Below are 15,123 nucleotides of genomic sequence, written 5' to 3'. Positions count from 1 at the left end.
TCTTGAGGCTGATGAAGGGGCATGACTTCTTGCTTGTCACAGGCAAGGAGAAGCTGTGAGCCTTGCCCCTTTGCCAGCCTCGCACAGTTCCCAACTGACTTTCTTTACTAGGCCTTCAAAACTTTCATGCAGCTAGTTGAAAAGCCAGCCTTGGCCCGACAGAAGGATGCACCTTCTCATTGCCTGTCGGCTGTTCTACTACTTGCCTCTCCCTTGGTTTTGAAGGCCTTGTAAAGGAGGTCTCCCCTCCATCAGGCCGAGGCTGGCAAACTTGTCTCAGACTGACAACAGGGCAAGATTTTGGCCTGATGGAAGGGAGCAGATGGTTTTACATGCGCGATTCTAATGCACCATTGACCCTAATGTGCACCTCAAGTTTGGCTATGTAATTTATCCAAAAAAAAAAGTATGCATTAGACTCAAGTAAATATGGTATGTCATATTTGCAGCACATCTGGGTTTTTAAAAATCTAGGACAGCCTTGTAAGAATGTCCTTGGCTAAGTATAGTTTTGGGAAGAATTAGCCTGTGGACAGGGAGGAACCACAGAGCAGTACAACCTGCACCTTTTAAAATTCTGACAAGTCTGCAGTCTTACTTCTAAGACTCCAAGTCTCTAAATGCAACAGAAGTGAAATAAGATAGCAATTAACAGAGCTCTTGGAAACATCAGTACAGAGGTGGGACTTTTCCGTTGTGGTTTTGCCTGTAAGAATTCAAGCAGGACTTCTTACACAGGTGAACACTGCTACTTACAATTCTCACTCAGGCTTTCCTTAGACACCTCTGCTTATATGATATAATTTCTCCCTTCTCTCCTAGTTTAGCACAGACAGTGAAAGGAGGAAATCTTCATAGTATATGGGGAGGGAAGGGGTAACAAGGCCCCTTGAAGGCCCATTTGTAACATCTGAACCTGTGCCACATTTGCAGCATGTATCACCAAACTAATCTTGTAAGACTCCCTTTATTACTCCTCTTCTCAATAGAACTACATCTTTTCAGACAAGTAGAGACTTGTTTTCAGGTAGCCTAAGAGTAAGTGCACTATAGGGAAGACAGTTTAAGTCTGTCCCCAGGGGAGGGAAGACTCCACTTTACTGGAAATAATTATTTCAGGGACTTAAAAACAAGGCCTGATTCATGACCCTTTTTGACACATCTGCTTCAGTTCAATACCATAAGGAGTTGAACTAATTCTCTAGATGGTGTGCATCTTCAAACTTAGTATACATTTAAGGAGAGTGATGTTCTGTATAGTCTTTCAGGTTATAAACAGCTTTCATTTGCAGTTATTCTTCCCCAACTATTCTGGTTTACACTGAAAGTTTTAGTGAAAAATATTGTATTAAATGTAGGAATTGAAAAAATGAAATCTCTACAAATTGGATTTTTCCCCTTGACAGAATTGAGGAAAAGATGAACAGAAAATAGAATTTGAGTAATCAGGGCATTTAAGTTTTGCAAAATTGAAAGGTGCCTCTGGAACTTAATTGAACTGTGTGTCTTGTCAGTAGTTGATGTGCTTAACTGTTTGCTGTCCTTATCAGTTATTTTGGTTTTGTGGCATCATACAAACTGGCTACTTTTGTTTATTGCTCACCTGCCTTCTTTTTATGCATGCTGCCTGTGCGCCACATACACTTTTCATCTGCCTTGACTTCCACAGCCAGAAAATGTTGTCCTGACTTTGCAGGTAAAACTTCTTGATGCATCTGATGCACAATTTATTTGGATAGCTTTAGTAACTAACCAATAACCGCCTACTGAAATAGCAGTTCCTTTGTTATGACTACACATGGTGATGTTTTATTTTAAAATGTTTGGTTGCATTGCTTACATACTGATTAATTTAGTTTGTTCCAACCATATCTTTCTGATTTTTAAGATAAACCTATCTCCTATTGTCCAACAGAAATATTTAGTTCTGCTTAAAACTGTAATTAGGTCACTTGATGCAAATGACTATATATTGCAGTTGTTTGTACTTGGAGCTATTTTCATTGAGGATTTGGTGGGATTTTGAAGCAGATTCACTGAGAACAGAATTAGAGCATGATGAGATGTAGCTGGTGAGACACACTGGCTTGTAACTGGCCTGGGAGGCAGATGCCTGATAGCTGTTCTCTCTCTACGCTGGTAATAGGCTGGTATTTACAGACGGGTAATAGCAGTGGTGGAGAAGCCAAGTAACATATGGAATAACCATAAATTTACTGTTTTTCAAGTTAGATGGTTACAGCAATGCACCCAGTAGACATGGAAGACAATTTGGGTACTGAAACATCTTAACTGCTTCTTAGCCTGCTGGTGTTTCCTTTCTTTGTTTGAGGAAACAAGTCACATCTAGAAAAACTATGGTCTCTTTCACATTATGTAGTCATAGCACTTCAATGCTATTTGAATTACCATGGATGTATCGTGGAGATTGCAGTTCTTTGAGTTATTTAGAATTCTCTTCCACAGAGTTCTGGTGCACTCTCAAACTATAGACCCCAGCATTCCTTCAAACGCAACCATGGCAGTTCAGGTCAAAATCAACATCATACAGTTGTGTTGTGTGAAACAGACCTAAGTGTCTGTCTAATTCACCCCATTGTTTCCAGCTATTGCCAGTCAGGAACTTCCATAAAGTCTGTAGCAAGAGCTGCATTCTGGTAGTTTTCATTGCTGAACACCGAGTGTATGGGGTATGTTGCCTCAAAGGGTTTCTTTGGCTATACTGCCAAAGTCACTGATAAACCAATCACCCCTAAATTTTCCTAATGCTTTTGTTGAAAACAATGTGATCTAGTGGTTATCACTGTACCTTGTAATGCGAAATTCCTTAACCAAGTAAACATTGAACATTTTTTCTGGTCTTGACTTCTTCCTAGCTGATCTTACTTATTTAGGCAGGGCGTCCGGTTATTTTTATCATGGTTGCATTTCTACTGTAGCACTTCATGACACTAAAATCTATTTTTCACTGTATATCAGAGATGGACAACTATGGTCTTCCAAATGTACTTGGTGTACAGTTCCCATCTGCTCTAGCCACACCAATCAGATCTAGATCTGTCCTGTATTTCAGGACAGGTAAAAGTGGTCACTGATGGAGACGGCACATTGTCTTGGTACTAATAGAATATGCAGTGGGCCCTTGATATTCAGGACTCCGTGGGATAACAAAAAATCTGGTTACTGGAGTCCCTATTAATAGAATAGCATAGGACAGCAGCAGAAGTGGTGACAAGCCCTGGCTTCCAAGTGTGCCACCAGGCGTATTTTCTTTGAGCTTCTGTGATTCTGAGGAGCACACCAGCTGCCTGCTTCTGCCTTCAAGGCAGCAGCGGTAGTTTTGAAGGAAAATGTTTATATCCTCTGGTTGCTTTTCACATAGCCAGGCTGAATAGTAGTTCTCTTTGGAAAATGATTTGTTATGCCAGTCATTTTCAAACTGTGCCCCCTTTGAGCTATCCTCTCAAATAGGTAACATTTCAAAATGTATGATTGAAAAATGCCTACTTAGCAAATCATACATTGGGAATCTACTGCTGTTTGTTTCTTCATCCCAGTGAACAGTTCTATAACAGTCTAAAACCATCACAGCACCTGGTAGAGACTGAATCAGATGTCAGGCATCTCTTCTTCACTTTACACTTCAGGACAGTGAGCTAATGCAGACTCCATGGCATCAACTATTTAACCTGCCACTTTTTGACTAATACATAACCCGAAGAATGTAAAAGCTTGTGCAGGATTTTGACTAAAATAAGGGTTTGGGTATTTTTCATATAGTGAAAATTCGTTCCTTTTGCTTTTTATTGCTTTTGTTGTAAAACTGAAAGTGTGTTTTATGTTTGCACTGAAAATGTATTTTCAAAACTACATTTTCTCGAAAGCTCCATTATATCCCAATTAAAATTTGCTTCCGAGCATCCCACTTTCCAGATTGTCCAGTCATGGTTCAGTATTGAGAATGTGCCTTCTGAGCAGAGATAATGCTTATACCTAGAATACTCCAGCCCAGTTTTCTGCAGAATGGACAGCACTGGGAAGTCTTGGTGGCTCATCGCCCCTTTGCTTGTAATGGTGCCACATCCAATGAATTGGCAGAGAAAGTATGGGATCCATAGTGCTCTCTACTCTGAGGATAAAGGGGTGGCAAGTATCAGATATAGTGGCCTGATTTATCAAATTAGGAAAAAGATTTGTTTGATTTAGAAGCTTTACCTGCAATGTGAACTTCATTTGTAACTATAACACTTGCTTTTGCTGTTATCTCTGTCCAAATTGCAGGCCGTTTACTATGAAATTGGTTTTATAGTCTGTTCTGCTGTGGGGATACTGTTTGTTCTGTTGCTGCCTCTAGTGGGGCTCTGCTTCTGCATGTGCCGCTGCTGTGACAACTGTGGTGGGGAAATGCACCAGAGACAGAAGAAAAATGCAGACTGCCAGAGGGGCTGCTTTGCTACCGTTCTTTTTGTTGCTACTTTATTAATCAGGCAAGTATTGCCAAGGTGGGAGCAGTGTTAACTTTGCTTTGCCATATAGCCAAAGTAAGTTTGGTCCAGTCTATTATTTTATTGGGCTTTTCTGTTAGACTAGCAGTAATGTGCGGTCGAAGGTAGGAAGAATTTCTGCTTGACTGAGCCATTCCATTTTATGTCCATAGTTCTTTGTAAAATGATGCTGGAATAGCTGGAGCAAAGCTGTATGAAAAGCATTATTGAAAGATTCTTGCAGTAGTCAGAATGTACCCCTACATACAAACAGGCAGCAGGTAGGGAAAATTGAAAGTTCAAATACAATGCCATTCTGCACTTAGCAAAATTGTATGAGAAATAGGTTATTCTAGCAAGGATGAATTTATGTTTTTCATCTGAGAAACTAGACATACATTCAATTCTTTATATAAAACCTATTCAGTAGTGGCATATGGAGCCAACAATATATCACGTGAAGCTGCTGATCATGCAATTTGTCTCTTAAGATTATATTTCTGGAATTCAGTGCATAAGTTTTATTATTTCTGTATGTGTTCACTGCCTCCTTTTATTAAATTTGAATGATCCTTTATTTGCCTTTCATAGCTTTTCATGATCAAGGGGCCATTGCTTATCTTGTTCATCTGTTTTGCTCCTAACACTGGACAAAATAAAATATTGTCATGCTTTTTGTTTATACGCTGAAGTATGCTGGTTTTGTCATGATTATTCTGTGACTATTTTCTATATTCCTGTGAAACACTAATTCAATATAGATGTCTGCTGTGCTTCATACTTGATGTGATGAATTAAACTACTATAATTTAGCAGTTTAAATATCCATTCATTTAAAAGAGGATAGTAGAAAGTAGATTATGGTCTCTTGGTATGCCACACAGCACTTTCAGATGAGCCATCTGGCAAACCTTCTCAGTTGGATAATGCAAATCCGAACAGAGGTGTAAAGAATATTTACAAATTGGCTCTTCCTTGGTGAGAAAATGGTTGACCACACACCCCTCCCTCACACACTGCCTGCCCCTGGAAAGGAAGGGAGGGAGGAGCAAAGGAAAGGAAGAAAGAATGAAATAGAGATAGGAAAAAAAGAGGAAATGAAGTAGAAAAGTAAGAAGGGGAAAGGAGAGAGGGAGGAGGAAAGACGGAAAGTTCAAAGCTGTCTCCCTCCTTCTGTCCCTCCAATTCTCCTCTCCTCCAAGGTCACCTGCTTTCTTTTCTCTTGCACAATTCCATTTTTACAAACTATTCTCTCAACTCCCTCCTTAGGATGGGAAGGCTAATGGGGGATTTAGTACCTCTAATGTGTGTGTATGTCATTTGTGATCCCTTTCATAGATTTTCCTAGCTATTGTAGGGCTTTTCCCAGACAGAAAGGAGGAAGGATGGATTGGTAACGTATTGGTCTCTCCATCTCTGCCTCTTTCCTTCCATTTCCAAGCATCAGCCATTTCAATGCACCTTGTCACTTCACACAAGCTCTAGGAAGGCAGGGGGGACTGTCCTGGTCTGGGTGGGCTGTGGGTTTGAGGGTTTGGGAGACACTGGCGACACACACGGGCTCCTGTGTCCTTGAGGGTCCACATCCTTTCAATCTGCAGTACTCTGCCTCCATCTTCCAATGTTGCTGAGTCAAAGGGTTCTCTTGGGTATGGTGGGAGGCGACAGGTAAACCCTTAGGCAGCTGTTTTTGGGGTGCTTTGCTGTTAACGCATATAAACACATTTGCCATCACCGCATATCCCAGCCACCCCCTTTCCCTGTGCGCACCTCTGAAAGAAAAGGAAGAAAAGGGGGGAAGGAGGGAGGAAGACAGGAAGGGAGGGGAGAGAGAAAGAAAAGAAAGAGAGAGAGAGAAATGAAGAAAGGGTGGGAGAGAGAAAAGAAGAAAAGGAAATAAGAAAGAAAGAGAAGGAGGGAGGGCTGAAGACAGGAAGGAAAGAAGTGAGCGAGAAAAGGGGAAATAAATAAATACAGTAGAATCTCACTTATCCAGCATTCGCTTATCCAACGTTCTGGATTATCCAACGCATTTTTGTAGTCAATGTTTTCAATACATCGTGATATTTTGGTACTAAATTCGTAAATACAGTAATTACTACATAGCATTACTGTGTATTGAACTACTTTTTCTGTCAAATTTGTTGTATAACATGATGTTTTGCTGCTTAATTTGTAAAATCATAACTTAATTGGGTGTTTAATAGGTTTTTCCTTAATCTCTCCTTATTATCCAACATATTCATTTATCCAACGTTCTGCTGGCCCGTTTACGTTGGATAAGCGAGACTCTACTGTAGATGTAAGAACAAGAATGAAGAAGGGAGGAGGGGTGAAAGAAAGAAAAAAGTAGGAAAAAGAGAGGGAAGGAAGGAAGGGAGAAAAGGAAGAAAGAAAGATTGGTAAGAAAAAGAGAAAGAAGGAATCAGAATTTAGAAAGCATGGTGTATTGATTTTAACCTCAGACTATATTTCTGAACCCACTTGGTGACTTTAGGCAAGTCACACTCTCTCAGCCACAGAAGAAGACAAAGGCAAATGCCTTTTGAATAAATCTTGACAAGAAATAGGGTTGCCTTAGGATTGCATTAAGTCTGAAATGGCTTGAAGGCACACAGCAACAACAACCCTAATTCATCATTAATTATACCTTACTTACCTTAGTGTTGCCCAGAGGCTTATGTGGAAGAGCATAAATGTTTCACTTGTAGAAACCAATAATGAGAGAGTGGCAGCTTCTGCTAGTATTCTTACCTATAACATTGTACTTTAATAGGAGTCAGTGGTTTTTTTCAAAGCTGTGTTTAAAATAGTACTCTGTCCTAATTTCTAGGAAAGAAAACTCTTTGATAATTGGCTTATTCATTAAAAATAAGCTAATGTTTCTTTCTTTTTTCTTTTTTTTAAAGCACAAAATATGAGCAAATAGTCTTTAGAAACATATTACTAAGGTGAATACATTTTTTCTGTGGTGATTGTTTTTGTCACAATGAGAAATTATCAAATTGGAAGTTTTTGCAAACATTCTTTCATGGTACATTGTTCCTTTTGTATTTTGTATTTTGAGCACAAAGATTGAAACAGTATCTTCTCACAAACAAGTTGTTCCTGTAATTCAAGCCCTCGGAGTGGGAAATACATGTTTTAATCAGCTCTCCATTGTGATATACTTTTTGGAAACTGCCAAATGCAGATTTATTTTTTCAAAAGCAACACTCAGAAACATTGCTTCCCTTATAGCTGTTGGATAAATGATTGGGGACTGCACAGGACAGTCCCACATCACTTACCCTATGTGAGTCCAAGTCCCAGGTGTCAAAGTTGGTAGATGGTCCATGTTATGCAGGCATAGAACACAGTTAGAGGGACAATAGCTTTATAAACAAACATCTGGATACCCTATGAATGCCCCAATTCTCAAATTACACCCTTGATTTCCGGAAAGATTCTGTCAGTGTTGCCTCTGGAAAACCCTACAAATCTCTTGGGAAGACAGATGGACAAATGTCAGTATTCTGGAAGAAGCAAAGACCACCAGAATTGTTGTCTGAATACCTGATCACCATCTCCCAAAAATGGTTATTTTACTCTCAGTTCAAGAATGGAAAACAATGTCAGTGGACAAGAAAAGAGATTTACAGTTCAGCTTAAAGTTAACCTTAAAAAATGTGGCATAGACACTGAGAACTGAGAAGCTCTGGCCCTTGAGAATTGTAACTGAAGTTTAGCTGTTACCAACAGGGTTATGGATTTTGAAGAGGCATGAATAAAAGGTGAAAGGGAGAAACGTACCAAAAAGAAGGAGTGTCAAGCAAACTCTTGCCTTCCATCTGGAAATGTATGTCCTCATTGCGATAGACCAAGTGGATCCAAAATAGGTCTCTACAGTTACTTATGGACCTGCCGCCAAGACTCTACTTTTAGAAAACAATCATACTCGGCCGCGAGGGATCACCTATGATGATGTTGTGTCAAAGCGCCAGTTGCAGTAGTAGCACGCACATAGAAGAGTCCCTGCTGGCTCAAATCAATCTGCATCTATTCTACCATTTCACTTATAAAATATGAAATTGTATCGACTTCTGTCTTTCCTGTTATATGTTCCCCCCCCTCCTCAAAAATGGATGTTCAGAACTTCAATTTATTCTAGGATACAGGTATTAAAAGCTTGAAACATTGTGGCCAGTCAAGTGAGGTTGGGTGGAATAATTTATATCTGTATCAATTAGCTTTAATCTACGATTAAATTCTTAAATTTAATCTACGATTAAATCTACAATTACTTCTTTATCTACCTGATGAGGGGCCTCCAAATCCAGTAGGAAATTCTTGTTCTCTTTAGCTATGGATTTTGTATTACTAATTCAAATTATTTCCTGTATCATAACTGTTTATATAGTTGTCAAGGTGAATTTTGCTTTTCACTAAATTATCCCATCTGTGATGGAATGTTTCTTTAAGGAAGTTCTTAAACAATCAGTTGAACAGCTTGTAAATATTGAATAATATGAACAGCTCAAGAGAAACACAAGTGTCCACATTGTTTCTATGGAGTATTTATCAAAATCTTTTCAGCTTCTAGGTATGAATTTTAAAATAACTCTATCCTAATCTCTGCCCGTAACTTTAGTTCTCTGACACCACCTAATGGTCAATGATAGATTGTGATTCAAAGTATATATAAAAGTATTTTCTAAATACAGTAACAGAGCCTGTTCTGTGAATGTTGTGTGAACACTGATGGTTTTAATTTGGCAGCAAATAAGATTCATATTTTTACCATTAAAATGTACCATATTTGATCAAGTCAAATCTTTCCTTTCCATCCTCTTTTATACATAGCGTTGGTGTGCTTTTTGCCTATGTTGCTAACCAACACCTCACAAGTCAAGTCCGAGGAGCAAAGAAACTGATGAACAGTAATTTCAAAGACCTGAGGACTTTTCTAACTGATACTCCTGCGGTAAAGTGACATTTGAAATGATTATCTTCAAAATATGCAACTCTGTAGTTTAGAACTGCTTCTCTGTTTTTGTTTTATAATTTAATTTTCACTCCAGATGCATGTATTCTTTGCTGTTCTAAATGTAGAGCAGACTCTGGATGCAGAGTGATGACTATCTAATGCTTTTTACAGTTTAGATGTGTCAAATCTATGGCTAAAGCTCCCTTAAACATGATTTACATGATCTGAATTTGATGCAGCATATTTATCAATTTCTTCTAGTGGCCTTCAGCTTTTCCAGACATAAAATACCTGTTCTAACATAGCCCTCTAATATAGAATAAGTGCTTATTTTCTATCATGCATTTCATTTTTATCAGTTATCCATATCACTTCTTGTTTTACTTGTTCTCTTCCTCTTCTTTTTTCCTTGGCTTTAGCACACATGTTTTTGCCTTTAAAAAAACATGCACATCTATGGCTATTAGGAACCCAATATTAATTGCTTTTTCGACATATGTTGGAAAGGAATGCATGGGCAATTGAAATTTTCTGTACAAACAAGCTATTCTTGTGTATGTTGTAGAATATATTTCCAAAATTATTGAAACATCTGTTTTAAAGATGATGTGATTGGACTTTTCAGTAAGGATGCTATTCCTCCCATACATATTGCCTCCTAAAATGTCTGGCATAATATTAAAGCTGTATCTGGGAAATGTGATTCAAAATCCCATTTAATAGAGCAGAGGGTGTTATATGATTTTCTCTTTAAGCCTAGTGTGCTTCACTGAGGCAACTTAAGTGAGAATTAACTAGAATGTGCCTTATGTCTTAGCAGAATAATCTAGGATAGTTGGTCTCAACCTGGGGTCCCCAGATGTTTTTGGTCTACAACTCCCAGAATTCCTGGCCAGTCTACCAGATGTTAGGATTTCTGGGACTTGAAGGCCAAAAGCATCTGGGGAGCCCAGGTTGGGAACTACTGATCTAGGAATTTGTGTTAAATGGTTGTGAAGGTAAAACAGTATTGTATTAGGAATTGAAAGAATATTTGAATGTTTTTTACATAAAAGCTTTCTCACACAAGGAAAATCCTAGATGGACAAGAATTTTTGCAATTCAGGACTTATTTTGTGTGGCAATGCATGTGGGGTTTGTGTGTGTAGGAAACTACTTTTATTGAACATAATATTTTAAAACACAGAATCAGTCCTAAACTGCCAATCCTCAAAACTGTATAGTCTTTTATGAGCTTCTTACATTGAAGGAAAACTAATGATTTCCTCTTGTTAACTTCTATTGAAGAAACCAATCACCCTAAATCAGAGTTTCTCAGACTGTGCCTCCAGAAGTTTTGAACTTCAGCTTCCACAATTCCCAACAGCTGGTATGATAGCGAAGATTTCTGGGAGCTGAAGTTCAAAACACCTGGAGGAGCACAGTTTGAGAAACATTGCCTTAGATTATTAACAAATCATTAACTTAGCAACCATTCTTTGGTTTCTAGAGGAACGATATGTTGTAAAAATATAAATGATAATAAAGGCATCTTGAATGTAGAAATTTGAGTTCCTTTCTCTTCAATGATAGAGTGAGTCATTCCTTACACATGTCCTCGTGTGTAACTCAAGACATTTTATTTAAAAATCAACCTCCAAAACCTGAAGCTTATCCACAGGTTAATATAAGTAATGTACTTTGGTTCTTATATTAAAAAAGGAACCAACTCCTTCTCCATATACAGCAATGAAAGGCAAGAGCTCATTGCATCCCTGGAGAAACACCCATTGCTATCTTTACCATGGTGCTGCTGCTGGCTATTTTGAATGCTTGAGTGGGAAAATGGCAGTGGTGGCAAGAGTGGTGGTCCCCTGATGCATCACTGGTGCTTTCCCATCTCCACGAGATAACCCTTGACTTCTCCATTAAAATCCATAATTCCCATCTCAAAACCTGCCTTCAACTTATTCATAAATTTGACCTATACATGAGTATATATGTAAATCAGTAGCAGAGTACAAATACAGATATAAAACACAGAGTACAAATACAGATACAAAATTGTGTATTGTATGGTATATACTGGAATCTTCTGTTCACTTTGTAAGAACTGCCATAAAACTTTGTTCTGACCCAATCTCAGACAAGTGCCTCAGAAAAACAATGTAAACAATGTAAATCAGTAGAACTTACAGAGACACTGATGTGCCGAGTTCTCATTCAGTAGGTCTCCTCTAAGAGCAATTAACTATTAGGCCATTAAATATAGTGTGAAGGGTTTGTTTTTAAGTCTACTACTATGTTTCTGTTGTGAGTCATCTTTAAATAAAATATAACTTTCATTTCTCTTTAGCAAATTGATTATTTGGTGAGTCAGTATAACACTACCAAGAAGAAAGCACTTTCTGATCTTAACAGTAAGTTTATTCAAATTGTTTTCCCCAGAATATTAGACAAGACTGATTGTAGAATGCCATGCCTGAAATGTGCATGCAAGTCTCCCTTCCATCGTCCCCATCTTTCTCTCTCTCCCTGCTAAATAAAAATATTAATGAAGACAATAAACAGGTATTAAGTAGTAGGCTTTGACCTAAACTGAGCTGACAACCAAGATGTGAAATGAATGTTTGATTATATTTAGATTAAAAATAAGAAGATATATTTTGTTTTTATGTCATTGTTTAACTCATGTCACACTTAATTGCCATCAGAAAATTAAAAGTGTTCTCTGCTTTTAAAAGGATTTCCCAAGTGGACCTTTTGAGGAACCTAAAAGTCATCTTTTTAAGTTCACTGCTTTGTGCACATAATGAATGATTTTGATGTGAGACAGAAAGTGGAAATCACAACTTTTGTGCATCATGCATATCATAATAAATTTTACTGTCTGCTTCTGATCTGTATTTCATCGAGCTTACAATCAACATTTTGAAATGAAAACTAGTTTGAAATATCTCTGTCACCATCCAAATAAGATTTATCTTAGCTAGAATATCATATCTGGGGTACCAAAGCTCTAGAAAATCAATCACATATTCCATGAAATATTAGTTTCTTTTAGAAGAAGAGTGAAAAAAAAATGTCTTCACAACTGAGCAGCACAAAGACAACAAAGACAAATTATTGTATATCCTTAAACGTTGCACTGAAACAGCCCTTTGTGTTCAAAAGAAATATTCTTAACCATTCACAGTTGCATTTATGGAGTAGGCATGGTGTGGTTTGAATGTTGGACTATGACTCTGGTTGATGGTTTGTGTGTTGGACTCTGATCCTCTGCTCAGCCTTGGAATCCCACTGAGTGACCTTGAACAAGTTATACTCTCTCAGCCTCGGAGTAATGAAAGGCAGGTTGCCTGAATAAATCTTTTCCTAGGAAACTTCATAATTGATTCACTTTAGGTTTGATACACTGTAAGTCCGAAACAACTTCAAAGTACACAACAGTGAAATAGGAGAAAAATGTAGAAGATTCAACTTCTGTAGAGAATTAAAATTGCTTTAGAATTGTTTTAATATTAAAACTGAGTACCAACAGCAAAAATAGTTTTAAAAAACAAACAAAAACTTAGAATTTATTTTTTTCAAGTTAAAGTTTATAAAAATAAGGTTCTTTTGTTAGAATATATAGCTTTGCCCAATACAAAGAATAGCATTTAAAACCATTCCTTTGAACTTGATGATTTTTCTCCTGCGCCTTTTCCAACAGATGTTGGCCCAACACTTGGCAGTAGAGTCCAAGAACAGCTGGCAAGGGAAGTCCGCCCTGCACTTGATGCAGCCCTGACCATAGCAGGAGGTAAAGGGAATTTATTTATTCTTACCAATAGCCTTCTTACTTAATCTCCTAAATTTTTCCTTTTATGATATGGCTAATATCTAGAAGGATTGAATAATAAGTCCCAAAAACCCATGGGCTGCATTTCCTGAAGAGGAAACTTCCACATAACAAATCATTGAATTTAAATGTCTTTGAAGTATTTGTTGTTACATATTTTTGTCACATTTCAGTTAGAGTCATAGAGGAAGTAACAAAATAGATTCACGTGGGTCTTTAAAAATTCTTTTGTTCCTTCTACCCACTTCTAGTTGTTTCCTCACATTTAGTTGGCGAAGGGAGTTGTGAACAATTAGCTGAGGAGATGGGAGGAATGTGGGCAAGATTATTGTTAAGCAACCCACTTCCACTTGTTGTTTTTTTCCTGCTTTATAGCCCAGTGCTTATGAGTTTTTCCGGAGTCTTCTGTTCCCAAACCTCAAGTCAGCCAGAAATGTACTGCCAGCCATTATCTAGATCAAATCTGGGGAAAGTGGTGCCTGCATTAAACCCCTGGGGGCCTTGAATATTCCCCCCCCCCAAAACCGCTCTAGAAACTTCTGAAGCCCCAAATGGGAAGAAAGCCAACTTATGTCCCACTTGCCCTCATAACAGCCACAAGCAGATATTGACCATATTTCAGCTTTTCTGAAAAGGTTATATCAATTCTTCTTATGCCATGTGTACTAAGGGAACGAGGAAGAGTAAATTGTCCCATGCCCACTCTGAAATTTCCCACCCCCGATCCAGAGTCATGGATCAGTCATGCAATTTGTAATGGATTGTAGCTGCTAATGTGCTGCAGGTGGGATGCCTCAATGTCAAAAATAGGAAGTGTGTGTTGACAACTGAAAGTGTTTGCATTACTCACCAGAATATTTTCTCATCGTCCACTCTTTGCTTTATTTCTTTGTTTGTCTTGAAGTCAAAGTGGAAAGGGCCATTAAAGGTAAAATATCTTGAATGCATTGTGTGATGTGCTCCCTTCTCTTGCTTAAAACCTCTTTTGTGGTTGGTTTTGTTGTCATATCTCCTCTTGTGGTTCACAATTGATTGTTTTGGCTAAATAGGATAAAACCTTGAAGTTAAAGCTTAAACCAATTTCTGGATGCAATCTATAACTTGTTTACTGTCAGGATGAATCCCATTAATGTGAATAAAGCTGAGGTAAACAGGTTGCTTATTGAAACAATGGTAGCAGCATGTTCCAACTCAGTTCAATACAGCAGAATATGTGGAAGTGAAGAGAACCTTACCATTGATCCAGGCAAAAGCCTGATTTTGCCTCTGCTGTGAAGAATTGTTTGGGATATTTCAACAAACTGGCCTAAAGGGAATGGAAGTTAACATAGTTTTAGGCGACTTTAGGCGACATAGTTTTGTGGGCTTCTTTCTGGCTCATTTTGTCCTGATGCACATAAAATACTCAACAGTGTGTTTATTTTGTATATTATTATTATTATTATTATTATTATTATTATTATTATTATTATTATTGTAATGTTCCATGCATTTATTATATACAAGACATGTTACACTTAAGTTTGTGTAACTATTGTTCCAGATATTAGATTTATTTTATTAATACCCCTCTTTTCTGCTGGCACAGAACTCGAGATGGTTAATGACAAAACAAAACAAAATATAGTTAATATGTTATATAAAAATGAAAAACAATTAAACAAATTATTCTATTAAAAGAACAAAGTTAAAACAGTTTACACAAATATAATAAGAGAGATAAAAATGGCAATAGATATTGCAATATATTAGCCATTTGCAGAGCTGTCCTGAGGTAATTTTCAGGAGTAGGCGACCAGAATTTTGCCCCCCCCCCTCGAATTTTGGTGCCCCCCCAAACAAATTGCTGAAAA

At 37.8% G+C, this 15,123-nt stretch overlaps 1 protein-coding gene across 6 annotated transcripts in view; it reads left to right on the top strand.

The window, feature by feature from the left end:
* Positions 1 to 15,123, top strand: part of prom1 (prominin 1) — a 133,749-nt gene that overhangs the window by 66,936 nt on the left and 51,690 nt on the right. For 4 of the 6 annotated variants that reach the window (XM_062982185.1, XM_016993315.2, XM_062982182.1 and 1 more), the window contains exons 4-8: positions 1,670 to 1,696; positions 4,282 to 4,487; positions 9,327 to 9,447; positions 11,786 to 11,849; positions 13,142 to 13,231. In XM_062982185.1, the coding sequence (XP_062838255.1) occupies positions 1,670 to 1,696; positions 4,282 to 4,487; positions 9,327 to 9,447; positions 11,786 to 11,849; positions 13,142 to 13,231 (508 nt within the window). The remainder of the gene's footprint in view (positions 1 to 1,669; positions 1,697 to 4,281; positions 4,488 to 9,326; positions 9,448 to 11,785; positions 11,850 to 13,141; positions 13,232 to 15,123) is intronic. The other 2 variants (XM_062982184.1, XM_016993316.2) reach the window with 1 other exon arrangement.

Source organism: Anolis carolinensis, chromosome 5 (genome assembly GCF_035594765.1).
Source record: "Anolis carolinensis isolate JA03-04 chromosome 5, rAnoCar3.1.pri, whole genome shotgun sequence".
NCBI lineage: Eukaryota > Metazoa > Chordata > Lepidosauria > Squamata > Dactyloidae > Anolis > Anolis carolinensis.
This window is presented reverse-complemented; position numbering and strand designations above follow the sequence as displayed.